A 27,089-nucleotide genomic window follows, 5' to 3' on the forward strand; every position below is an offset into this window, starting at 1 on the left:
GTGTTTATAGAAGCACTTCTTGGGTTATGACCATTTGTTTAGTAACCACCCAAAGTTACAATCGTGTGGAACGAACGGTACTTATGACCATTTCTTAAGAGTTCCAGCCATCACAGTTCCCTGCAGTCACATCATCATCCAGTTCATGCACAGTTCATGATTAGGATTTGCCTGCTGACTTCCTACTCACAAAGTAAATGGGGAAGCCTGCAGGAAGTCAGAAGTCATGATCACATGAAATCCTCACTTAAATGACCCACGGAGTCCTCCGGTTACAACAGCAATGAGGACTGCTGGAATTGCTGTTGCTAAGTGATACTGTCATGTGATGGTGCACTTTGGAACTGCATCATTTGGCAACAGAAATTCTGGTCCCAGCTGCCATCATAACCCAAAGACTACCTGAATTAATCTTGCTGAATTAAGACAAAAAGATCCAAATTACTTTTACGTGTGTTTGTTTTCTATGCATAGTGAAATTGTTTGGGGAAAAGATTTTTTTTTTCAAAGGAGTATCATTCCAAAAATTGTTAATAGATATATGGCACTTTTATGGTGTGCAAATAATGTTGTGCTGCTATCACAAACACCAAAATGAGCTCTGAATCCCCTAGCCAATTTATTGTTCGTAGAAAGTTTTAGGGATTAGCTATACAAAAAGAAAAATGCAAGTTTTATAAAGAGAGCTGGATTGCATGCCTGCTGGCTAAATGATCAGTCAAGGATTAAAAAAATTATGTCCTTTGTAAAGTGTGACAGCTGATTTGAAAGTTATCCCCAGATGTCTCTAGGGATGTGCAAAATATATCTCTATATGAATAGAACATTCCAAGGAACACCCTGTGCTTCCATGAACAGATAATCAGGGACAGATTTTGAAATAGCTGCAAAATCTTGCAAAGAATATTGTTGCGTAAATGGTTTAAAGAGAAGCACTTTCTAACATGCTTTTTGTGAAACACTTGTTTCAGATACTTTACACAACTCCAGTAAATTGTTTACAAAAAACATTTGGTGAGACTTCTAAAATATTTTTATTAAAGATTATAATTGCAATAGTAAAGTCTAATATGAATTAAAAGGAAGGAAGGAAGGAAGGAAGGAAGGAAGGAAGGAAGGAAGGAAGGAAGGAAGGAAGGAAGGAAGGAAGGAAGGAAGGACAAATCTATTTTAACCTTGATCAAACAAACCAATTTTATATTCCTTCCTTTTTCTTCTAACAATTTTAGTCCATTCAAATAATATACAACTTGTTTTTTTCATTCCTTTTTGCCCCTTCATACAAGATTTATCCAAACTTTAACAAACCTCTTTTGTAAACCCATTTGGGAAGACTTTACTACATACCTTTAAAAACATCTGATGCACATAATCTGAATGGTTTATCAATTGATCTTTGAGGTGGCTTGAAAGAATCTGTAAATAAATCAATATATATTGTGTTAACAGACATATATTTTACTTGAATGTAATATGGCTTATTGGTACTGTGTTTGCAACAATTTTCAAATCTTCAAAGATGTATATACTTACCAATTTGTTCCAGCAAACATTTTCCTGTGTACCATTTTGCCAATTCACTTGTTTGACTTTTTGTAACAAGATTTTCACCGCCAAGTCCACTGGTAGGGATGTAAGCTACATCTGATTCCTAATTGAATTAAATGTTTATTTTGCAATGCAAAACTAATAATTAACTATATATTATGAAATGCAAGCATCTGAAATTCAAATTAAGCACAATTGCTTTTTCAGGAAAAAGTTTTTAAAATTTCATATAATAAAGTTAATTGATAACTGTTTTAAATTTAGAGACAACTAAGACCATTTAAAAAAGCAATCGAGCTGTAGAAATCATTCAAATTACTGTTTCTTGCACTGTTGAGTGCATCATATTCTGCTAAAGTTTCAGCATTATCGTTTGTGTGCTTGTACCAAAGGCATTTTTGTCCTGACTGATAAAATTTCTGAAAGGTGATCTGGAGCAATTTTTGAAAGCAAATGAAACTTTTATTTGGATCATGCAGCCACCATAGATTATAATCATAAGGCACAATCCATGCTGGGAAATGGAATAGAGGAGTATAGCTCACCCAGTTCTCAAAAACATCATGGCAACTTTCAGTACCCTCAGTCATTATAACTTTTACAACAATCTGATTTTGAAAGAACTGATTTGTAGTTGCTCTTGTCTTTCATATTAGGACATGACCAGAAGATGGTATTTGGGAATATCAATCCTTTGTTGTCCCCAGATGGCTGTAGGCTTCATCTTGTCCAGGGGTGGGTTGCTGCTGGCCAGACTGCCAGTTCAGTGTGCGCAAAATTTTTGAATCAGACCTGTCTATCTAAGGGGACACTTCTCCCATTAACAACCTTCTTAGGTATTTACCATATTTTTCAGAGTATAAGATGCACCAGAATATAAGAGGCAGCAAGGTTTTGAAGAGGCAATTTTTTTAAAAAAAAAGTTTTTGCACTCTGCAAACCTTGCGAAAACGGGTCTGGTTTTTTTTTCAAAAAAAGGGCATGAATAGCCCTTAGGAGGCTTATAGAGTGTTCCTGAGGGCTCGGGGGGGGCAAAAACGAGCAAAAAACGGCCCATTTTCCGTCAAAAAAAGGGTATTAGGAAGCTTGCAGAGTGCTCCTGGGCTGGGGGGGGGGTGCAAAGTTGAGCAAAAAATGGCCCATTTTTTGCTCATTTCTGCCCTCCCCAGCCCCCAGGAGCTTTCTGAAAGCTTCCTACAAGTTCTGCACAGCCATTTTGGTGAAGGAGTGGGGTTTCAGGAAGCAAAATAATGCTGTGTTCAGTGTATAAGATGCACCCAGATTTTAAGCCTCTTTTTTGAGGGAAAAGGGTGCGTCTTATACTCTGAAAAATGCAGTATTTATTTATTTGTTTGTTTGTTTGTTTATATTTGCATTCCACCTTTATTATTTTTACAAATAACTCAAGGCAGTGAACATATCTTCCTCCTCTATTTTCTTTGAGTGGCCCAAAGTCATTCAGTTGGCTTTCATGCCTAAGGCAGGATTAGAACTCATAGTCTTCACATTTCTATCCTGGTGCCTTAACCACTAGACCAAACTGACTCTTTTTTACCAGGTTCTTAATTGTCATCTAAGAATTCTTAACATGATATTGCATGTATTTACATTTTTATTTTTTGTATTCCATGTTTTACTTAAGCGTTTATTTTTTATTTTCTTTTATAACCTTTTGTTTACCTTAAAGCCAGCTTGCTTAAGGAAGTGTCCAAGTTTATTAACAATTTCCTGAAATCGTTCCTGTTGCCAATTGACCTATAATATAAACATGATATTTTACTAAGGAATAGAAACATATTTGGACATTACTCTATGAGTTGAAAAATGAAATGAAAAGATAATGAAAATAATATTTTATTAACCAAGAAATATCACTATCATTAAGAACTTCTCCCTTGCTGCTTTCCTTTATCAAATGAAAATGGCAATATAGTAGAAAATCTGATGTGTTAACAATTTAAAATATATTCAAGTACCAGTTCAATTAAAAATGGATGTGAAGTGGACTTAACATTTCTTAAGAAATGCTATTAATTGCATCTATATAATAACACAGTATGATTAGTGTTCTAGGAGGTTAACTATATTAAGCAATGTCTCATAACAAAGCAAAATTTAAGAATTATATTTTAATTCTTACTTTTAAAAGTATTGGATTAATAATAGTATAACAAAGCAAAAAAACTAAGCACACTGAAGAAATTAACAGGCTAGCATCGGTGTGCCTGATCTATCATTTAACAGGAAACGCAAGCAAATACTTTATTAATATATCTGCTTACACCATTTTCTTCTATTTTAGGTTTTAGCTATCTTTTTTCAAAAGATACTACAGATTAACTTCAAAGTGAATATTATCTAAAATATTTCTCTTCCTCTCTCTGTTCTCTTCATGCTCATTGATAAAAATAAGCCTATATATATATGAAGTTTTTTTTTAAAAAAAAAAGGCAATACCTGATCCATTTTATTGACTGCAACTGCTAGCTGTGTTACTCCCAATGATCGAACTAAAAGACCATGTTCTCGTGTCTGTCCACCAGTCTCAAAACCAGCTTCAAATTCTCCTCTGCTGGCATCTACCACTAATACAGCCACATCAGCCTAAGGAAACCCATTTGATTAGTTGTATTTCTTGGGTACAGGTTAATCATAGAAAGTCTAGATACATCTAAAATGCTTTTGCCTTTTTCTTATTGTTGCCTTATCATAAAGATAGGCTTACTTAAATCACTTCAAATGAAACACAACATTTCTCATTTTGTTGATAGAGTTATAATATGCAAAAATAACATTATCCAGTAATGTTTTAAGAATAATTTATTTCCTCTGATTGTTACAATATAATTTGCATCCATGTTGTGGTATGTACAATATGGGAAAATCAAACTGCCAGTGAATACTACAATTCAATCTAAAAGTGCTTTATGTACGACAGATGATACTAGGAAAGGCTTTACCTGGGCAGCTCCTGTGATCATATTTGGAATGAAGTCTTTATGGCCAGGAGCATCCATTAGTATAATAATTTTTGTTTTTGTCTCAAATTTCGTCATACCTACATCCATTGTCACTCCCCTACAAATAATGAAAAGGCATACAATGGATCCTTTATAATAATATTTAAAATCAATCTGTATACCCTATCTTCTTTTTCTATAGATAACTTTTATTATAGATTTTCATAGAAATAAAATGAAATGATATAAAGTAAAATTAAAAGAAAGAAAAAATATGAAAAATATGAAAAGTAAGAAAGAAAGAAAGAAAGAAAGAAAGAAAGAAAGAAAGAAAGAAAGAAAATATAAAGAAGCAAATTCCAATCTTAGTATCTCGCCTTCTTCTTCAAAGTTACATGTTAACACACTGCTTCCCATATTCAGCTTTTTTAAATCTATAAATCACCAGTTCATTTTTTCCCATTTTCAGCGAAAAGTCTGTAAGAGGTTTCTAGTCTTTCATATATTCACATCTTCTTGAACAACTAGTGTCAACAATATCCCACACAATGTGAGAGTTAAAACAGGAGAGTAAATAAAAAAATACAAATATTATTGAAGTGATAGTAAGGGCATTCAACCATCATATTTAAAATCAAAATTACATGATATAGCTATGTTCGGAAAGTTGGACCAATAAGTGATTATGGTTAGGGGTAAGAGCATATGATATCATAAAACCAATTATAATTTTGATATGAATAAATATTCATTGATCTACCATATTAGCCTACATGCTACATTATATGAACAAGTTACCACTACCCAAGGGACTTTTAACCCAAGTATCACTTTCCGCAATTCATTTCTAATTCTGCAATGGAGATTCAAATATTTCCAGAAGTAATCTGGTACCAATAGCCAAATAATATTTTTTCTAATTGTATCTGGATCTACTCTGGGGTCTCTTAGTAAAATAAAATTTCCTGGAGGCATAAATACTACCTTAAAATTATGTGTAGTGCGTTTCTTGTAAAAACCATAGCTTTATATCAGAATTAGACAGTTTAATCATATATGATTATATATATATTCTGAGTACACAGTACACAGAAACCTCAAAAACAACTTTGCTGTTACCACTGCTACCACAGCCAATTTTCATGTAAAAGGTTAGTTTTTCTCACCTTTCTCTCTCTTCCCCTGTTTCATCTAAAACCCATGCATAAGCAAATGATGCTTTTCCAGCTTTCTTTGATTCTTGCTCGTATTTGTGCATTGTTCGCTTGTTCACATTACCCAGAAGATACAACAAATGACCCATTAAAGTACTTTTTCCTGCATCAACATGTCCTAAAAAGAAACACCACATTACCACTGATTAATTTATTTTAGAAGACGTTCTACGCCTGTAACTGAAAAGAGGAACTACATATATTTTTTTCATTTTTGCACCAAAATAAATATACCTATTACTACAAGGTTAAGCAAATGTTTTCCTCCTTGTCTCTTCTCCAACTCAGCTTTTATATCTAATTGTTGTTTGGATTTTGCAGACTTCTTCACAGGAGTTGGTACCACTGATGAGTCTTCTGACACTTGAATGGTCTGGGAGGGAAAAGTTGACTTAGGTAGTATCTCAGCTATCCCCATATTTCCAATGGTATCTCCAGCAGAGAATCCTTTTTGTGGCATAAATGCATTATGTCCATTCTCTTCTACATTTGCACTACAAAAAGCAGAGAATGAATGTGAGAATGCGCATTTCAAAAGACTACAGATCAAAATAAAATGATCTATATATGTATTTATAATCTCAGATGGAAGAAAAAACAATGACAGTGAATTAACCACTGTGTAAATATTTGGTAAGTTGTTCTATATATGGAATTATGGCGAAAAAATGCATTACTCTATTGCTTTACTAAGCTTCAAATAAAAGGCAGAATTATGTGGGCGTTTTTCCCCTTGCCGCTACAAAAAGCATTCAGATAGCATACAAAATTATTCTAACCATACTAAATTATTATTTGATAAACGTCTTCCACCATTTACCCACTAAGTTTCTTGTCTTGAGATGCAGTCTTAGGAAAGATGAACAGGAAAGATGAAAGATTATCATGCATTAATTATGTTACTGTAATGAGTTATAAAGAGCTGCTTCTGAAGGGACAAGCCTTATGGGGACAGCCCACATGGAGTTCTCATTCATCTCAACCAGACATTTCTTATATTCCAAGGTGTGGAGCAAGGAGCAATTCTAAAATGTATTATTGTTTCAAACTTGAAATAATACTATATGTTATTTCAGTATATATGGTGGGACACTTTAGAAAATATGTGTGCTATAGTGGAATTACAATTAGGTAGCATACTTATAGTTGTTGTAAATACTAATTATAAGTAGAAATATAAAAAAAAATATCATGCTTTAAAGCTAAAAATCTGCCTCGTTGGGAAGTTAAGTTTTACTTTTGTCTTACATTGTCATTAAAGTCCTTTAATCCAGGTTTTAAATTTAGAAAACAAGAAAACATATTCAGGATCTCTTCACCTTAACCTCTATGGCACAAAATCTCTGTGTTAAATTAGTCTGGTTATATATTCTGATTTTAAAATGTGCATTTTAAATACGTATAGAATAACTAAGCTTCATTTAGTCTTGTATTTTTTCCAAGAATGTAGGAGACCAACACAGAAGGCAAGTTTCAAGCAGGCGAAAATGTGCAGCTATGTTGCAGCTTCAATTAACTAGTCAAAATATGAAATGGTGCTGCTTTTTGTGAAGCAGGAACCCAATGATATTCAGACCTACAATAGGAATTAGCAGTTGATGGCATATTGTTCACATGATACATTAAGAAATCCTGGAGCTTTTTTCCTTTATTTTCATTTTTTTATTCTGGAACAAATTAATGTTTCTATCCGGTTGTTTCTGTCAGTGAGGCCTTTAAAATACACAGTTTTCCTTCCTTCTATACTACTTGCTGGTATCGAATATAAGGAGATTTTTGTTGATGTATGAATTAGAACTTTCTCTTCACTAAACATTTTGTCTTTCTCTCACGATAAGCTTTAATTTAAAGTTACATTTAACAATAATATGTAACTCTCTACTTTGCTATCCCAATAGTAAAAACTGGATTAAGTGCAGAACAGAACTCAATAGAACAGCAGATTGTGGACAGGCCATGTCCAGTCTAAGCCCAGATTGGTCTGAAAGGAAGAGGTGGGACGATAGTGAGGCCAACAAATAAGGTGTGGTTGAACAGAAGCACAGGAGAAGCAATGGTGGCATAAAATTAAAGGGAAGAAAGGGGGAGAAAGAAGAAAAGAGATCAGAAAAGCAGATGCGCATGCCACAGAGGAGAGAAAAAAGGGGTGAGGTGCGACAGCCCTGTCCTACTCATTCCATTAAACTCTTTCATGTTTATTTTAACTAACATTTAGAACGACCTAAATGTTTCAGGATTCTGTTCAACTACATTACAACCTTGCCTGAAACTGTTCAGCTGAACTTCAAGCTACATTTTGTTTCTTCCATGCCAAGAACAATACACATTTTCTCCATTTGTAAACACACCGGCACAGGTTGTCTATCAAATTCTTAAACAACGTACTACATGTAGATGGAATAGTTATCTACAAGAAAATAAGACATACCGTGTTTCCCCCAAAATATCAGGGTCTTATTTTCTTTTAACCTACAAAGTATGACTTGGGCTTTATTATGGGGGGAGGGTTTATTGTTTTGGGGTTGCCGGGTGGCTGCTCTCTTGCGAGCGGGCTCCCAAAGAGCCGGACAAAGCCTCATGGGCGAATGGCTGTGTTGCGCTGTCGCAGCAGCGCAACACAACAGCCTTGAAGCGACCACGCTCATGAGCAGCCACCCGGCAAACCCCCTTTGCAGCCGGGCACAGCGCCATTCACTGACCTAGGGGTATCGCCAAGCCACGTGAGCACCTGTTCGCTGCCACCCGGCTCCTGCGGCTTGGCGCCTTCCAAATGCCAGTGAATGGCGCTCTGCACGGCTGGAGAGGGGGGTTGTGTGAGCGGCTGTTCCGCTCTCGCTCACCCACCTCCCAGGCTCACGATGCATGGCCCAGCCCTCATTATGGAGCCAGGGCACCTCCACTGCCATCCCAGCCTGGCTTTTTCCGCGGCGTCCAACCCGAGTCTTTCAGCAGTGGCCACTCTGGACACACGCTCTATTGTTGTGGGCCAGCTGCCTGCAGAGCGTACAACCATAGAGCATGTGTCTAGAGCAGCCACTGCCAAAAGACTCGGGTTGGAAGCCGTGGAAAAAGCCAGGCTGGGATGGTGGTGGTGGTGCCCTGGCTCCGTAATGAGAACTGAGCCATGCATTGGGAGGTGGTGAGTGAGAGCGGAACAGCCGCTCATGCAACCCTCCTCTCCAGCCGTGCAGAGCGCCATTCACTGGCATTTGGAAGGCTCCAAGCCACGAGAGCCAGGTGGTGGCGAACAGGCGCTAATGTGGCTTGGTGATGCCCCTAGGTCAGTGAATGGCTCTGTGCCCGGCTGCAAAGGGGGTTTGCCAGGTGGCTGCTCATGAGCGTGGTTGCTTCATGGCTGTTGTGTTGAGCTGCTGCGACAGTGCAACACAGTCATTCGCCCATGAGGCTGTGCCCAGCTCTTTGGGAGCCTGCTCACAAGAGAGCAGCCTCCCGGCAACCCCCCTCTTCAGCTGGGCACAGCGCTGCTCACCAACCTAGTGGTATCCCGAAGGCGCCAAGCAACACAAACACCTTTGCCTCCCCCCAGGTTCCCGCGGCTTGGTACCTTCGGGATACTGCTAGTTTGGTGAGCGGCGCTCTTCCTGGCCGGAGGTGGGGGGTTGTCCAGGGAGCTTATATGTGGGGGGGGACTTATATTTTTGCCCACCAGAAAAATGTGGCATGGCTGTATTGAGGACATGTAGTATTTTGGGGGGAACACGGTAATAAATAAGATGTAGTAAAGTAGATACTGGTCCATCAGTTAAAAGGAACATATATTATACTGTACAGATAACATATATTATACAATGTGGTATAGAACATGGGCATTGAAGAATGACCCAAATCTCTTCCCTCTCTTTTCTGAATTGATTGCATTTCACATAAATTAAAATAATTTAATTTACAATGCTCTAATCTGAATTCACCTCAGAATAAACTTGCAATCTAAGGAAAGTTATTTTAAAATGACATTGTTGTTCTACCTACAATATGCAGTGAAAGTTTTTTTAAAAAAAATTTCACAAATGCAAGATGTCTTTTATGTCAACTTAAACAAATGAAACAAGAAGCCATGCCATTTATATATGCATATAAGCATATATAATAATAAATCTTTACCAAAAAGCAGAACAAAACAAAAGTCAATAGAGGTTCACTATTTGGAAAAAAAAAAGCTAGCAAAAATGTATTTTGAGGGGAATAAGGGCTTACCTTGGGACTTCAAAGCCAGTAGCTTGCTTCTTTCCAGATATGGTCATTTTGGTAACTTTTGGCACAACGTCAGAATCTGTTCTGAGAGCTTGAGAATCTCTCACTTTTCCTAGCAGAATGAGAAAAAAATAAAACCATAACAATAGAGCAAACTGAGTAGATATCTAGATTGGCCTGCACAATAGGTTGAAAACAGAAAATACAAAATAGCTTCTTAGAAATCCTTTCTATTAAACTAGACATACCCAGTTCCTGCAACCGTTCTTCATATGTTTTAGTCTCCAGTCCCCTAATCATCTTTGTTGCTCTTCTCTGCACTCTTTCTAGAGTCTCCACATCTTTTCTACATGGTGGTGATCAAAACTGAATGCAGTATTCCAAGTGTGGCCTTACCAAGGCATTATAAAGTGGTATTAACACTTCACGTGATCTTGATTCTATCCCTCTGTTGATGCAGCCTAGAACTGTGTTGGCTTTTTTGGCAGCTGCTGCACACTCATATTTAAATGGTTGTCCACTAGGACTCCAAGATCCCTTTCACAGTTACTACTACTGAGCAAGGTATCACCTATACTGTACCTGTGCATTTCATTTTTATTACCTAAATGTAGAACCTTACTCTTTTCACCACTGAATTTCATTTTATTTCAATAGCTTCCATAATTATTATATATGCTGGTTTTGTTGTATTCGGGTCTTTTCCCGTGTAAGGTTGAGATTGTCTTTGCAACGTTTCGGCAGGATCACACCTGCCATCTTCAAGCTGTGGGCTTAAAATGGGAACGGAGCTGCCGTCTTTCTGTAAGTCTTGGTGGGAGGGGATGGGGTGGTGGCTTTGTTTCAGTAAGTGGAATGATTGGTTGTGTGGTTGTATCATGATTGGTAGATTGGTGCTGATTGGTGCAGGTTGTGTGTGCATTGTTGTTTTGTATTTTAACGGCTTGGGTGGTGGGTGGTGTTCGTTTGTTGGCTAGGGCTGGTTTCCAGATGTTTGGTAGGCGGGAGGTATCATCACGTTTGTTCATGCTGTGGGGGTGTTTCTCTATTTCGATGGCTTCCATGATTATTCTCTTGTGGAGGTGCTCTGTTTTGGAGATTAACCTGGCTCCTTCAAAGTTGATTTCGTGTCCTGTAGCTTTAAGGTGCTGGAAAAGGGAAGAAGTTTTTTCTTTTTTTCTTACTGCATTTTTGTGTTCTGTGATGCGTGCATTTATTCTCCTGTTAGTCACCCAAGTGACTATAAAAGAAGCCTTGACAGCTATCCAGAACAAACAGAACCCACCCACCCCTAAACACATCCTGGACCTGACCAACCACTGCCTAACCAACACTTACTTCATCCATAATGGACAAAGATACAAACAGATAGAAGGAGCACCCATGGGATCACCCCTCTCACCCATCATCGCAAACTTATACATGGAACATTTTGAAACTAATGCCTTAGATAAATCTGAACACAAACTCTGGCTTAGATATGTTGATGACACTTTCATGATTTGGCTACATGGGAAAGAAAACCTGGACAACTTCCTTACACATCTCAACAGCCTACACCCCAAAATACAATTCACTATGGAAATAGAAGCAAACAACCAACTTCCTTTTCTGGACGTCCTAATCTACAAAAAACCCAATGGCTCCCTAGGACACACCATCTACTGGAAAAAAACACACACCAACCGCTACTTAAACGCACAATCCCATCACCAGTCTGCACAGATCAACTCTGTAGCCAAGACCCTCATCTCCAGAACCAAACGCCTAGCTGACAAAGACCACCTGAAAACTGAATTACACTCTCACAAACGTATTAATCTCCAACAGATTCCAAATAAAAACAATTACCAACCTAATCCAAAGAGACTCCCCCAAAAAACCGAGACACAGAACAGGACAACGGCATCACCCTCCTCCCTTACAACAAAGGCACCACAGATAAAATGAGCAGAATTCTCCACAAACACAATATCAAGACAGCCTTCAACACTGACCAAAAAATAGCCAACATCTTAAGAAACCCCAAAGACAAAATCCAGCTAGAAAACCAAGGAGTCTACGAAATACCATGCAAAATCTGCCCTGCAACATACATAGGACAAACGAACAGGAGCATAAATGCACGCATCGCAGAAAACAAGAACGCAGTAAGAAAAAAAGAAAAAACTTCCTCCCTTTTCCAGCACCTTAAAGCTACAAGACATGAAATTAATTTTGAAGGAACCAGGTTAATCTCCAAAACTGAACACTTCAACAAGAGAATAATTATGGAAGCTATCGTCAGCTAGATGTCACTTTTGTCAGAGGCGCCTATAGTGGCCCAAGCGCTCTGCCAGCAAAAACGGGCTCCAGAGCTCTGTTGTCAGCTGGGACGGCCTCCTGAAATCCCCTACCAGAGAAAACAGAGCTCAGGATGGCTGCATGCAGCCCTCACAAGCTCCGTTTTCAGCTGTGATATCCTCCTGCAACCCTCTGCCAGCAAAAACGAAGCTCCATTTTTGCTGGCAGAGGACCGTGGGCCAGTCTGTTTCCATGGCGGCCTCACAGACCGGATCTAAGCACACCGCGGGCCAGATTCGGCCCCTGGTCCTTGAGTTTGACATCCCTGGTTTAGATCATATACACCCCTTTAAATCATATGAATATTGTATTCGTTTTTTTGAAGACTTTTGTTCTTGTTTATTTCCTTTGTAATAAACTACATCTTACATGTCTACTATTGATCATGTTGACATTTATTCTGGTTTTGATTATAATTTTTGAAATGCAAATACCATGATAGATATTATTATAAGGGGAAGAACAATCTTGTTCAAATCATTTGGAAATGGGCAATTTCTAGTGGAAATATACTGAAATATATTTTCTTGTTCTAATATACTGAAGTTAAATAGTTAGCTCAGGATGGGAATGCAGGTCTGTACAACTTTCAGATTATTTCAGTTTATATATTTTTCCAGTTTAAAAAACACATCCCTAAAATCTGAGGTTTTGGAAATAATGTTCAAAAAAATTTTTTAACTAATTTGTGAAATTTATTCTAGGCACAGAATGTGGATCTCCTTAATTCAATTTATGTTTGCCATTATAATTGCATCTACGTGGAGGAAAGCTTGCAGTGGGGTACCTCACGGTTCTGTCTTGGGCTCAGTGTTCTTCAACATCTTTATAAATGACCTAGATAAGGGAATTGAAGGGACACTCTTGCAGATGACCCAAGCTAGGGGGAAGTGATAACATTTTGGAAGATAGACTCAAGATTCATAATGATCTTGACAGACTTGGGCTGCAGTTCAGGGTGAGAAAAGTAGGGTCCTGCATACACACAGGAAAATCCAAATGCACAGGTACAGTAGGCAGTACTTGGTTCAACAATAGCGTCTGTGAGAGGGATTAAGTGTCCTGCTGGACCACCACTCATCACAAACATGAGATAGCAGTGTGCTGCAGCTACCAAAAAAAGTCAACACAGTCCTAGGCTATATGGACAGAGGGATAGAATCAAGATCATGGGAAGTGATAGTACTACTCCATACTGCACTGGAAAGGCCACACTTGGAATACTATGTCCAGTTCTGGTCACCAAATATAAAAAAGATGCTGAGGTGCTAGAAAAGAGTACAGAGGAAAGCAACAAAAATGATAAGGGTTCTGCCGGTTAAATCATACAATGAACAGTTAAAGCAGGGTTGTCCAAACTTGGCAACTTTAAGACTTGTTGACTTCAACTCCCAGAATTCCCCAGCCAGAGCTGGCTGGGGAATTCTGGGAGTTGAAGTCCACAAGTCTTAAAGTTGCCAAGTTTGGACACCCCTGAGTTAAAGGAACCAGAAATGTTTAGCTTAACACAGAGAAGGCTTTAGGGGTGACATGATAGCTGTCTTCCAATACTTGAAGGGCTGTGCCAGGGAAGAAGGGGTAAATTTATTCTCCATAGAACCTGAGGGCATGACAAGAAGCAATGGGTAGAAGCTCGATTCAGCATGGAAATGAGGAATTTCCTGACAGTGAGAACAATTAGTCAATGGAATAGCTTGCCTCCATGAGTTATGGGTGTTCCATCAATGGAGGTTTCCAAGAGTGGACAACCATATGTCTGAGATAGCATAAGGACTCCTGCCTTGAGCAAAGAGTTGGATCAGAAAACTTCCAAAGTCCCTCCTAGCCCTATGACTCTAATTCTAAGAATGTTTTTAAAATATTATTATCCATCCACATTTTTTCATTTAACGCCTGCTGATGTAGATTATACCATATTGCAGAATTACAAAAGAGTTAGCATTGCACAAGTTGCATCAACAAAGAGGGATCCTTCTCACCTATTCACCTCTACTCCCTTCTAAATCATGTTTGCTAACAGTGAACTGAGCTCAGAATCAATGTATCTGCCTAGAAAAGACTCAGTCAGCATTATACTAACCACTCAAAAATGTTCAGCTCTTTGCAAATCATTTCTAAATAACTTTCCAAGCAAGAATGAGTTATTTAGAAAAAGGTTATTTCCTAAACAGAAAGGGGGTTTCCAAGTAAAAGCCCTATTTGCTTTCAATTACTGTTTCTTTACAAAGCTCATATATTGTTTTATATTGTTTGTTTAAAATGAGCTGTTCTGATCCCTAAACATTTACAACTCAATAGTAACTATCCAGGGAATCACCTGACAGCAATTAACAGCTAAAAAGACTAAAAGCCCTCTGGGACTGATAACAGACAAGAGGACATCTTCACATTTTATATGAGCTCTAAATAGCAAGAATTTAAAATATTTTAAAATGATTTAAAATAGAACTGATCTTCCAGTTTAGCATAAATGTCAAGAAAAGCATCTTAACAGGAAATATCCCATGGAGCACGCCCAAGAATAATACAAATTATTCTAGAAATAATTACTTTAAATGTTTCCATTTTGTCAATAAATGTACTAACTGGAAAACACTCCTTAAAAGATATGAAAAAGCACTTACTACAAAACATAGTTAGAAGAGACAACACTGTTCTGCTCACAGGGATATAAAAAGAGGAACAGCAATGACCTAAATGGCATGTTCATAGAATCATAGAGGTAGAGGTCAACTAGACTGATCAAATGTAAACCATTGTTAAAAGTATTTTGGATAGATGACTATTTAACATCTGTTTGAAGACTTCAAATGCAGCGAAAAATACCACTACTTGAGGCAAATTAATCCACTGGTTAACTGCTTTTACCATCAGGAAATTCATCATACAGTAGCATCTAACTGAATCAACTTCCCAGCAGTTTCAGACTTGGTCATGTGCAGCAACGCAACAGAGAACTAGTACCTGTATCCCCTCTGTAGTAACCCTTAGATATCTAAAGATTGGTGTATCTCCGCCCCCATACCCCACCCTGTCTTCTCTTCTACAGAATAAACAAGTTCCTTTAATCAACCCTCAGGTTTCCAGTCCTCTCACCATCTTAACAGCCTTCCCCGAGCTAATGTCAGTTTATCAATGTAGTGCCCAAATCTGGACACAGTATAATTTCAACTGGGACAAATACTCCCTGTGACCTGGACGCTATGTTCCTTTTAATATATCCCAAAGTAGCACTGCCTTTTTTAACAATTGCATAATACTGCTTGTTCATATTTAACTTTTCTTCAACCAGAGCATTCAAATCCTCTTCATATGTAGTAAGGCAACTTAGTTTTTTCCTGTGCAATACCTGTGACTTAAATTTTTCGTATCTAAATGTAGACATCTACATTTCTCCCTGTTAATTTTTATTCTACTTAGGACATTTTTTTAAAATCTTTTTTTTAGATCTGTTTAGATCTTCCTGAATCTTTTTCTTCTCTTCTAAAATATCAGCCACTTATCTTACTTGTGAGTAGAAAGGAGAAAAAGTATGGCATAACTTGTTTGTGGAAAACTATAATAGTTTTTGTTAATTGTGGCATTTTATCCAAATATTCACACAAATAATTCAGTTTAACAATGTGTTCAGAAATTTGCTCAGTAACAGCTCTGTAATTTTCTGAGTCCTCCTACGTCCTTTTTGGAAAAAACGAACATGCTTTCCTCCAGTCTTGGGGAATCTTTCACCTGTTAGTGCCTATAGCTAAATCAAGGGTTTTCTGATCTAGTTTATAAGATTTTTCCTCTTCTTAAATGTATACTTTACTAAACAAATTAACAATAAATCAAAAATCATATAAAAATGGATAAGAAAGTAAACAGCTAAATATTTTCCAAGTTATCAGCTGTTGATTAATATGAAGATTCCTAGGGAAAAGAAAGCATTACAGGAATTTTCAAATTGTCTTAAGAAGAATTAAAACTTTGTACTGTGTAAAATTGATTCAGTTCAAGTTAACTTAAGCATTTTGAAAAGCAATTATTTGTGCATTAAATGTATTTGTTCTGTACACTTCCACAGTATATAGAGCTCAGTTTCCAAAAATAACCTCAAGTCTATAATACCTTCTTACAAACCAAAATTTGCTAAATGACTGCAATGTTTCTTTAGCAATTACAGAAAACATCTGGAATAATATGTTCAGGTTTGTGACCATAAATATGTATTATAATAAATACTAAATACTAGGTAGACCTAATATTTCTCCAAAATCTAAACTGAGAGCTTATATAGTCCATGTTGATGTTCTTCAGTAGAATTTCTGTTGAGCACCTGGTTCATTATGAGCATGTAAAACTGAAAGTATAAGATATAACGAACAGATACTTTTACTACCATTTATTCATGTTTCCAGAAATAACATATTATCTGGCACTAAAACTAACATTATGATACCAGAGGATGGTGCTATTGTTTTAAGTTTCATTATCTTACAAGTAAATTGTAAAGTTCTAACATAACAACTGTATTTAGTACTTTGTAAATTAGACTTTAGGTATTTAATAGTGTTAATAAATAAATACTGCTTACTTTATACCTGTGATGGTGAACCTATGGCACGCGTACCACATGTGGCACACAGAGCCATATCTGCCAGCACACGAGCTGTCAGCTCCAGCGCACATGCGCACACCAGCCAATTGATTTTTGGCATCTCGGAGGGCTGGGCGAGGCCATTTTCGCCCTCACCAGACTTTAGGAAAGGCTCTGGAGCCTGGGGAGAGCGAAAACGGCCTCTCCCCCCTTTCCGCTTCCCAAGGAAATACCAAGCTCAGTTTGGGAGGCGAGCAGTGCAGCGGGCATGGGGAGGGAAAGGTATGTGGGGGTTTGTGCATGTATGCGCATGTGGGGGCGCACTTTGTATTATGGGTGCCGGCACACACTCACACGCTATTGCGTGCATGTATTTTTGGCACCCAACAACAAAAAGGTTAGCTATCACTGTCTTATACTATTAGACTGGATGTGACTTGTCTATACATACAAATGAACACTGTAGTTAAATAGTTTAGACAAATCTGTTTAAAGTAAAATTTACTCAGAATCCACACACCTTAGAAGTATACAAATACAAATAGATGATCAATTGCGCCTACTGAAATATGAAAGAGCAAAATAACTGTTTAATTTAAAAAAACATCCAGAGGGGCCATGCATTACTGTAGTTGGGAATGAAGAAATGAGCCAAGGGTTTGAACTGTTCAAATAAAAAAATACTTTCAGTAGTAGCAAAACCTAGAAGGTAGTACTTCTATTTTGGCAAATATATTATGGATACGAAACTTCATATCCTTTCTTCTACCAATCCAAAGGTTGGTTTCTACCGGTTCGGCTGAACCAGTAGTAACATGGTGGCCTGGGTCGCTGGAACCGGCAGCGACCCAGGCCTGCCACACCCACAAACCAGTTCTCTTGGCGGCACTGTAGGTTTTTGCCTTCTGCACATGCACAGAGCAATTTTTGTTGTATTGTGCATGCGTGCACAGCGCAAATGAAGTGCTCGCAGGGATAGCACATCCCTGAGCGAACTGGCAATAGCGGCAGCCAGAACCCACCCATATACCAAACATGACACAAGTGATAAACTTTTCTCAAGATCAATAAACACATACATATGCATATCACAGAAGTACCCTTTAGAATAATCAACATTATGTAATGTGTACAAAAATACAGTAAATTGCAGTAAGCCAGAAATTAAAGGTTTCCACCTTTAATTATATTTAAAAAAGGAAATCTAACTAAGTGTAATTCAAACTAATATTATTCAATATATCACTTTTTTCAGCATATTACTTCTCTCCTTGCTTCCAGTATAATCATATGAACAGGATTATTAGACCTGGTTGTCAAAATAAAAAATTATCACTGAGTGATAGAAAAGAGATCAAGGAGATATTCTTGATTGCCGTTTTATCAATTGTATGGATTTTTGCACCCCAGATCTGGTAATCCTATTTTTGAGAATCTCAAAAAGTTCCATCCAGCGACATATTTCTTCATCTTCTCCTTTCAATTCATTCATTCTGTTATATTCATTTTATAATCACAACCTTATTCATTCTCTACAATCAAATCATTCACAGAAGGCCCAGTGTAAAAGATGGCTTCCAGGCCTGACACATTCCAACGTATTTCTATTATATTGACATTAATTTTGTTAATTCAAACCACATTCATTCATTATTTATTTCTGGCTCTATCTGTTTCTTTACTGCACAAATTACTGGAATAATTCATTTCCACTGAATTCATTTAGATTTTTTCTAACATACGTATCTCTCACTTCATAAAACAAAGTGGGTGGTAGCATGATCTAAGTGATTTTTGCTTCTTCCAAAAACATACACTCTTTGCAAATGACAACATACCACAGCCAACCTTTTAGCAATGTTTATTAATCCTAAAATTTATTATTCCATGTTCACATCTTTAGAAAATATTTTAGCAAATATAATTCATGTACCTGCTCTAGATTTTTGCAATGCACAGGTATAATATTCACTCACTTTCTTTTTCAACCATGGCTATCTTGATCTTTTAAAGCATTATCAGATCTAAACGGTTACATCATGTAACTAATATTTGCTACAAATGATTTAAAATCTCAGTCAAAAACAGAGCATCACTTGCATACAAATGAATTCACATCTCAAACTAACATTTCTAATGTTTTATTTGTTATTAAGTGTTGAAACATTTGCTAAGCATTCTACTTGTTTCCATTGACTGGACATCCATCCATTCAGCATGCTGAACAATCAATCTTCAATTCCACATATTGCAAAATATTCAATTCAACATCTAAAACATTCAAAAATTCAAGCTTATTCATTTTCTTATATATATTTTCCCAATTCAAATAAAATCCAATAACTTTTCATATATTCATGCATTTCTCAATGAATTTCTAAGAGCAAAACTGGCCTGTAGACCAGTTTCTAGAGTGAAAAAGCACTATCCTTCCCCATTTTGCTCATTAGTGCCACACTCAAGCATTTTCAGAAACAGAATTTTTTTCCCAGATACATTTTAAAAACATGGGTTGTACATGGGTTTTGCAATAAATACATTTTCCTCTATTTAACAGCACCCTTCCAATTCTCAGGCACTAATACACTTCTCACACAGATGTTAAACAAGTTACAGAGCTAGTCCATAGTTAAAGATCATCCAATATTTCTCCAGTTACACTGTATACATTTGCTATCATATTATTTTCAACAATATGATTCAACATAATTTCCTTTTCTTTTGACACATTAATATTAAAAATATATTTCAATATCCTTCATTGTATCATTCTATTTATTTGTAAATTGTTTCTTTTTTAAGAAACACTTGAAAAAAGCACCTTTGGGACAAGCATGACTTGGATGACTGAGAATCTCCATAGACATTGACTAGTACAGGCAGTCCTTGACTTATGAATGTAATTGAGCCCCACAAATAACAGTCAGAAGTTGTGATGATCATTAAACAGTTCACTATGTGACCAAGCCCAATTTTACAACTTTTTGCAACAATCATTAAGTAAACACTGCAGTCATTAAGCATGTCCATTTTCACCAAATGGGCATTTCCCCCCCCCCCCCCGAAAACCAGAAATAAATGTCAAAAACTGGCAAAACATGCCAAAAATTGCAGTCACAAGACACTGGGATGCTGCAAATGGCTGTAAATGCTAGCCAGTTACCAAGCACCTAAAACACAATTAGGGGACTGCCGTGATGTGGTGGTGTCACCATCATAACTTAAAAAATGAGTCATAAGTAGCTTTGGGGAATTCCATCATAACTTCAAGCAGCCAATAAGCAACCAGCCATTGACAAGGACTATTTGTAGACTGCCTGTTTAAGACCTTAAAGATGTTTTTGGCAAGATTTCAAAAGTAGTATGCCCACTGTAGTTATTATAAACAACAAGAACAAATGTTTGATTCCTTAGCTTCTTTTGCACTAAAAGCCATACTCTAGATATTTAAATTTGCCTTGTTGTGTAACATGTAAGAAAGGCATTCTTGCTCAAATGTGTTTGTTTTTTTGTAAATGAATGCCATTAATTTTTCCATTACTGCATATTGTCCAAGTTTAAATTGTCATTATCTTTGACAACTTACCTCTTTCCCAATTTATCTTTGCTGACATAAACATACAAATCTTTGAAATAGTTCTTCCATCATTCACTCACTTTAGTTTCATTGCAAAGCATGTTATCATTTTTATCTTTAAGTTACTCGTTCTGTTTGAGTCCAATGATGCAATGGAAGAAGGCAATATGATCACATCTGGACAAAGTTTTAATTTGTTGTTAAATCGAGTTGTATTATTTTTTAATGCTATATTAAATATTTGGTGCATTTATGCAGCTATTATAGTTTATTATTATTCTACTTTGCATATTTTGTTCCATTTTTGTTGCATTATAATAATAAAGAAAAAATTTAAAACCTGGCCACTTTTATGGCACTTTTTCAGAGAAATTACTAAACCTCAGCTCTCTTTTATTCTTGACTCAAAGCTTTTTTCTATACTCACTTCTGAACGCCTTCTAGTTCCATCCATTCATGCCACCTAAAATGCTAAGGGTCTCCTGGAGTCAATAAATTAGTAAATAGACTAAATTATATTAAATTAGCTCAGATTGCTTTCATTCAGGACATTGCTCATCCCCCCCCCCCCCCAATGCATAAATGTTTTAAATTCACTCTTCACTGGAGCATAACAGCAACTATGACCAGCCTATGCCCAGTAACTATTCAGCAATATAGATAATACAATTTATCCATATCATCCATATCATCCATCTTAGCTCTTTCATCATAATTGAATATATTCATTTCCAAGCATAATTCCAATGTAGAAGATTAAATCACTATCTTCCAGATTTATATTTTTCCCCTCATTCAGTTTTGCAAATGCACAATGTTTTATTTTTTGAATTCGTGTGATAAATTAATTCATGTTTTTTATTATGTGTTCCACTTCTAATCTTCCATGTACTATTGTCATTATCAGATATGCCTATAGATGCTGACCTTTCCTGCTTTCAGGTTTTTGGTCAAAACATCCATATAACACTTAGTTTTAGCCATGCCACATGCAGCATTTAGTACTAATATTAAGGACACAATACCAGTGTGGGAAAGCTAGTTTTGACTCATGGTTCTTTGTGCAAAGGCATGCTGGTTTGATTTTTATTTGTATGTCATAGAGCCAATAATAGTGCCAAGTTAATAGAACATTTAACAATACTGACTAAATGTTTCCACTATCTACTATCTAAACATGTTAGTTATAGAAAGAAATACTTGAACTCTAAATCTAAAATTGTGAACGCTCACATAAATCTAATTTGCAAAAAAAAAAAAAAAAAAAAAAACAACCCACCTAGTTGCGTTGACCCTCCCAGATCCGGGTATGGCAGGCCTACGTTCACAATGGTTCTTGTCCTTTCTGACGGGAATATTTCAACCAGTAAGAAGTTGGAGCAGTCATATTTGTTGTTCTTTTGATGATAATTTTCAGTGCTTTTGCTTCTGTTATTTAACATTATTGCTATGGGGGGGGGTGTTATTCACCAGCATGGTCTTAGATACTATGGAATATTGAGATAACCAACTGTACATTTTGATCCAGGATGAACAGACAGTTTGGGAGAACTGGAGGCTGCTAGAGTCTAGATGGGAAGGTAGAAGCACAGACCTAATTCCAGCAAAACAAAGTGGCTTTGGTGCAGAAACCTAATTACAGGGATAGTCCATCTTTGTTGTGGACGGGACAACACTTTTCATGTAGAAGTGGCTCATAAGCTGGGAATGCTTTTGGATTCACAAGTCTTGCTTAAAGAAATGAGGTTCCTGACAGGGAGAGGAGGGAACCACACGGTCAGCTATACTGAACTTGACACTAACAGAGATGAAATGGATAAAGGCGTGACGGTTATAGGAACGTTCGGAGGGAGTAACCATATTACACAAGGATTCACCATAATTCAGGCAGAAGTAATCACACAAAGAATAGGGTTCTAAATTTTAAGAGAGCTGAATTCAACAAATTAAGAGAAAGAATAGGAAAAATGGAAATCCTAGAGGGAAACAACAGTTCAAGATGTTTAGGAGACTCTGAAAAACAAGATAATAAAGAGAAATAAAAACAAGAGATATCTGAAAAGACCAGTGTCATTACACAAAAAGCTCACCTGACAAGCTGAAGGACAAAAAGGACAAACATGATAAATGTTACAAGAGGTTCTTGTAACTAGAGCAGAATACCAACAAATAGCCCAAATTTACAAGAATGGAGTCAGAAAGGCTAAAACTCAGAATGAACTAAGATTTGCAACAAATGCCAAACAGGAAGAAGGCAGAAGTCTAAATTCCTTTTTGGTATTTGTCTTCACAGAAAAGGAAAAAATAGCCCTATCTGTCAAAAGTTGTACTCTGGGAGACAGAAGAGGAATGTAGGTCAAAAATAAATAAGGAATTGGTTAGAGAACACATAGTTGCTCTGAACAAGTTCACGTCTCCTAGATCAAATGGTTTAAATCCCAGGTTACTGAAGGAGCTGGCAGACATAATCTCTGAACCACTGAGGGAAAACTTTGAAAGCTCCTAGAAAAGCTGCCCACGGCCTGGAAAAGAACTGAGATGGTTCCAAACTTTTAAAAAATGCTGCGGATATAGTATATTTAAATGGCAATAAGGGATTTAATAAAGTAGACCACAGACTACTTCTGGGAAAGATAGAACAATGGGAGATAGACAGTACCACCACCAGATGGATTTGCAGTTGGCTGACCAACTGAATTCAGTGGATGGTAGTTAATGGAACTGCATTTACAAGGAAGAAAATAGGCAGTGGGCTTACTCAAGGTTCTGTCTTGGGCCAAGTGCTCTTCATTACCTTCATAAATGACCTAGGTGAGGGGTTAGAAGGGGAACTCATAAAAGTTGTGGATGACACAAAAGTGGGATGAATTCCTAACACTTTAGAAGATAGACTCAAGATTCAGAAGGATCTTGACGTATTTGAGTATTGAGCTCTATCCAACAAGATGCAGTTCAGTGTCGAGAAAAACAAGGTCCTGCATTTAGGCAGGAAAACCAGATGCACAGATACAGGATAGGCAGTACACAGCCCAACAGTAGTACTATGAGAGGAATCTAGATGTCCTGGTGGACCACCACTCAAGTATGAATCAGCAGTCTGCTGCATTACCAAAAAAAGCCAATGTAGTCCTGGGCTGCATGTACAGAGGGGTAAGTATCAAGATCAAGGGAAGTGCTAGTACTGCTCTATACTACACTGGTGAGGCCACATTTGGAACAGTGTGTCCAGTTATGATCACAATATTTTAAAAAATGCTGAGGCCCTAGAAAGAGTACAAAGAAGAGGTGACTTATGACTGTTTTTCACATTTACAACTATTGCAGCTTCCCCATGGTCATATAATCAAAATTCAGATATTTGGCAACTGACTCATACTTATGACAGTTGCGGTGTCCCATGATCATGTTTACCTTTTGCAATTTTTTGACAAGCAAAGTCAATGGGAAAGCAAGATTCACTTAACAACCGTGTTAATAACAACTGCAGTGATTCACTTAACAACTGTGGCAAGAAAGGTTGTAAAATGGAGCAAAATTCACTTAGCAAATGTCTCACTTAGCAACAGAAATTTTGGGTTGTAAGCTCAATTGCGGTTGTAAATTGAGGACTACCCGTAGATATGTTTGCCTGAAAAAAGAGAAGACTGAAAGGAGACACAGTAGTGGTCTTCTAATACGTAAGGGTTGCCACAGGGAAGAGGGTGTTGATTTATTCTCCATACCATCTGGGGATAGGACAAGCTCATCAGAGGAAAATTTAACTTGGAATGGAGAAAATTCCTGTCAGTGAGAACTATTAAACAATGGAGCAGGTTGCCTCTTGAAATTATGGGTGCTCCGTTGCTGGAGGTTTTCAAGAAAATATAATAAACCATTTGTCCTAGATATTATAAAGACTTCTGCCTTGGGTAGAAGGTTAGACTAGAAGACCTCCAAGGTCTCTTTCAACCTTAGTATTCTATGATTTTAAGATTGTGTAGCTGCAAGGGTTCATTATATTTCATTCTAAATGGTGTATCTTTGAAGATGGTTTATTTTGAAGATCATCCAGAACCTTCAACTATACAGAATTAAGATGCTAAAGTGATGCAGTTCCAAAATCTTTCCATTTAATATCCTGCTTTGAATGCTGCATATTTTGTCAATCAGCTTCTGGGTGCAATTCAAGGTTATCATTCTTAACGCTCTTAATGGCTCAGGATCTGGGCATCTTCAGAACACCTGTCCCTAGTGATATTTGTATGTTCAATAACTGCTCCAAATCCATTCTGTAAGAGACTGGCATCCACATAGACCAAGGAGTTGAGGGTTTTTTTTCTATTTGCAGGTCTCCTCTTTAGAACAATTTACCTCTAAACTTCACACTAACCTCAACACAGTTGAGTTTTAGGAAAGCCATAAAAACGTGGCTTTTAAAGAGAATGAAGGTAAAGAAACTAATATGAGTTGGAACCTTCATCATGGGCTGAGTTTGTTTATTGATATTTGATGTCAGATTTTTTTGTAATTTTATTTGTTTCTGATCATTGTTCTTTTGTTATATGCTTTTACATTTTTAGTCTTTAACAAGAAAATATAAACTGCTTAGACTCGACTTGGAGCAGCATATAAACTTCAGTAAGTAAATACATGTATTAATAAAGCAAGTATTCTGAATATCTTTGGCATTTTTTGAAAAAAGTTACATATGACAAATTGTAAAGCTGTTTCCAGAGCTGTTAAAAGAAATATAAAAAGCTATCAATGCTTGCCTGGAGTGAAATGGTAATAATCTAGGATGGATATAAAACCTTATAAAACGAAGTTTTCTATCTAATCTTATTATGGAAATATGAGTTATGACTCACAAGATTGTTATATGTGTCTGTGGGATTCCCTTATCAGATAGATATTTTTCTGCAACGGGACTTCCAAATACAAGCCTTAGATGGAATAACCATTAAAAATAAATTTTGTTTCAGTTAAATTATCTTACTTTGAACCTACTGTGTTTTTTTTAAAGATGTAAATTATTGGTTGATATACCTATCAAATAAATCCACTATCACTTTTCTAAGCAATATTCTTCCAAAACACTGTATGCTGGCTTTAACACTGCAAACCAACATCTTAGGGAAAATATCTTGGAGTGTCATTTTTTCCAGTGTAGGTGTATATAAACTGAATTTCATTTTTTAAAAATGTTTCTCACTGCTTCTGACATAAGCCACTTCCTTTCAGAAGCCCACACACAGCTGTATCAGACAGATTCTGTGACTTTCAAATGTCCCAAGAGACACTTTTGCACAGGCATTCTGTTTAGTGCTCCACATTTTATTGCTCTGAATAATGAAAAAATGAATAAACTATTTCAACATTTACATATTTTTAATTACATTATTTTGAATGAGGACTTTTTATTTGCAACTATTTTTGTGATCCATAAGACAGAAAAAGATTTCTGAATACTAAGATGTTAACACCGCTTGTTCATGCTAAATAGAAGCTGTATTTTCTCTTAACCTTACACTAATAAGGAATAATAAAATAATCCATTGCAAGGCAACCCAAAAAGTTATGTAAAGATTTACATAACTTCTCTTACTCTGAATTATTATTATTTTGCATAGTCAGGGTTTGCTAATCATATTAGTATATATCTCAGAAATCTAAATCTAACATTCAATTATATTTTCAATTCCTACAGTTTCAATGGATTTTGTGCACACCTTTTCAAGCATACTGTACTTTTAGATTTAGAGTTTGCCAAGAAACGTAGGACATATACAGTTGTAAGCAGAATGTTCATAATTGTATATGAACATAACAATATAAGAGTTGTATGTCTGTCCATCTTATGTAACATAATCCAAGAACAACTTATAACAGTAATAAAAGAATAAAAACAAAAAAGCATAAAACAACAAAAACAGAATATCCCTGGCACCCAAATCCAGCACATATGAATATATATATTTATAGACGTTCTCAAGAAATCTGCAATCAGATTGTTCAGGGGGTTTTCTCTACATTAAACCACATAAATAATGGAGGTTTAAAAGATGGGCCAAGACAGATTGCTTGAGTACACTGTTAGGAAAGCATACCTGTTCTCCAAATGTATATGAAATATATTTTTAAATATTATGAATGTAACTATTAAAGGCACATGAGCATTATAGTTTAGGATTAGAAATACACTTTCATATATCATGTTCAAATTTCCATTAAGCTTTTAGGCAAGTTAGGCGTACTACAAGTATATTATTTAACTTTGTAAAAGAAGGAAATTAAAATGTTATTCAGAATTAAATATTAGGATTTCCTACCTAATATTAAATATTAGGATTTCCTGATTGAAAAAAAAACAAAGTGAGGACATATTATAAATATAAACAGAAAAACATCTCTTCAGAGGTTTCTTCTTTTCTGAGTGTATGAATATCTTTCTGAATATCATGAATATCTTTGCAATTTGTCTTTTTCTGCTTTTTGTATATTCAAATCCTATATACGTTTCCTCCTCAGAAAACATACCGTGTTTTCCCGAAAATCAGACAGGATCTTATTTTAATTTTACTCACAAAATATGGCTTGGGCCTTATTATGAGGAGACGGTTTATTGTTTTATGGTTGCGGGCGGCTGCTCTCTTGCGAGCGGGCTCCCAAAAAGCCGGGCA

At 36.5% G+C, this 27,089-nt stretch overlaps 1 protein-coding gene across 2 annotated transcripts in view; it reads right to left on the reverse strand.

Moving 5' to 3' along the window:
• Window positions 1-27,089, reverse strand: part of HBS1L (HBS1 like translational GTPase) — a 52,544-nt gene that overhangs the window by 9,329 nt on the left and 16,126 nt on the right. For both annotated transcript variants that reach the window (XM_081943237.1, XM_081943239.1), the window contains 8 exons: window positions 9,938-10,046; window positions 5,957-6,216; window positions 5,675-5,840; window positions 4,509-4,626; window positions 4,006-4,152; window positions 3,229-3,303; window positions 1,534-1,651; window positions 1,348-1,416 (listed from right to left, as the gene is read on the reverse strand). In XM_081943237.1, the coding sequence (XP_081799363.1) occupies window positions 1,348-1,416; window positions 1,534-1,651; window positions 3,229-3,303; window positions 4,006-4,152; window positions 4,509-4,626; window positions 5,675-5,840; window positions 5,957-6,216; window positions 9,938-10,046 (1,062 nt within the window). The remainder of the gene's footprint in view (window positions 1-1,347; window positions 1,417-1,533; window positions 1,652-3,228; window positions 3,304-4,005; window positions 4,153-4,508; window positions 4,627-5,674; window positions 5,841-5,956; window positions 6,217-9,937; window positions 10,047-27,089) is intronic.

Source organism: Natrix helvetica (assembly GCF_964273705.1).
Source record: "Natrix helvetica genome assembly, chromosome: 2".
Classification (NCBI taxonomy): Eukaryota; Metazoa; Chordata; class Lepidosauria; order Squamata; family Natricidae; genus Natrix; species Natrix helvetica.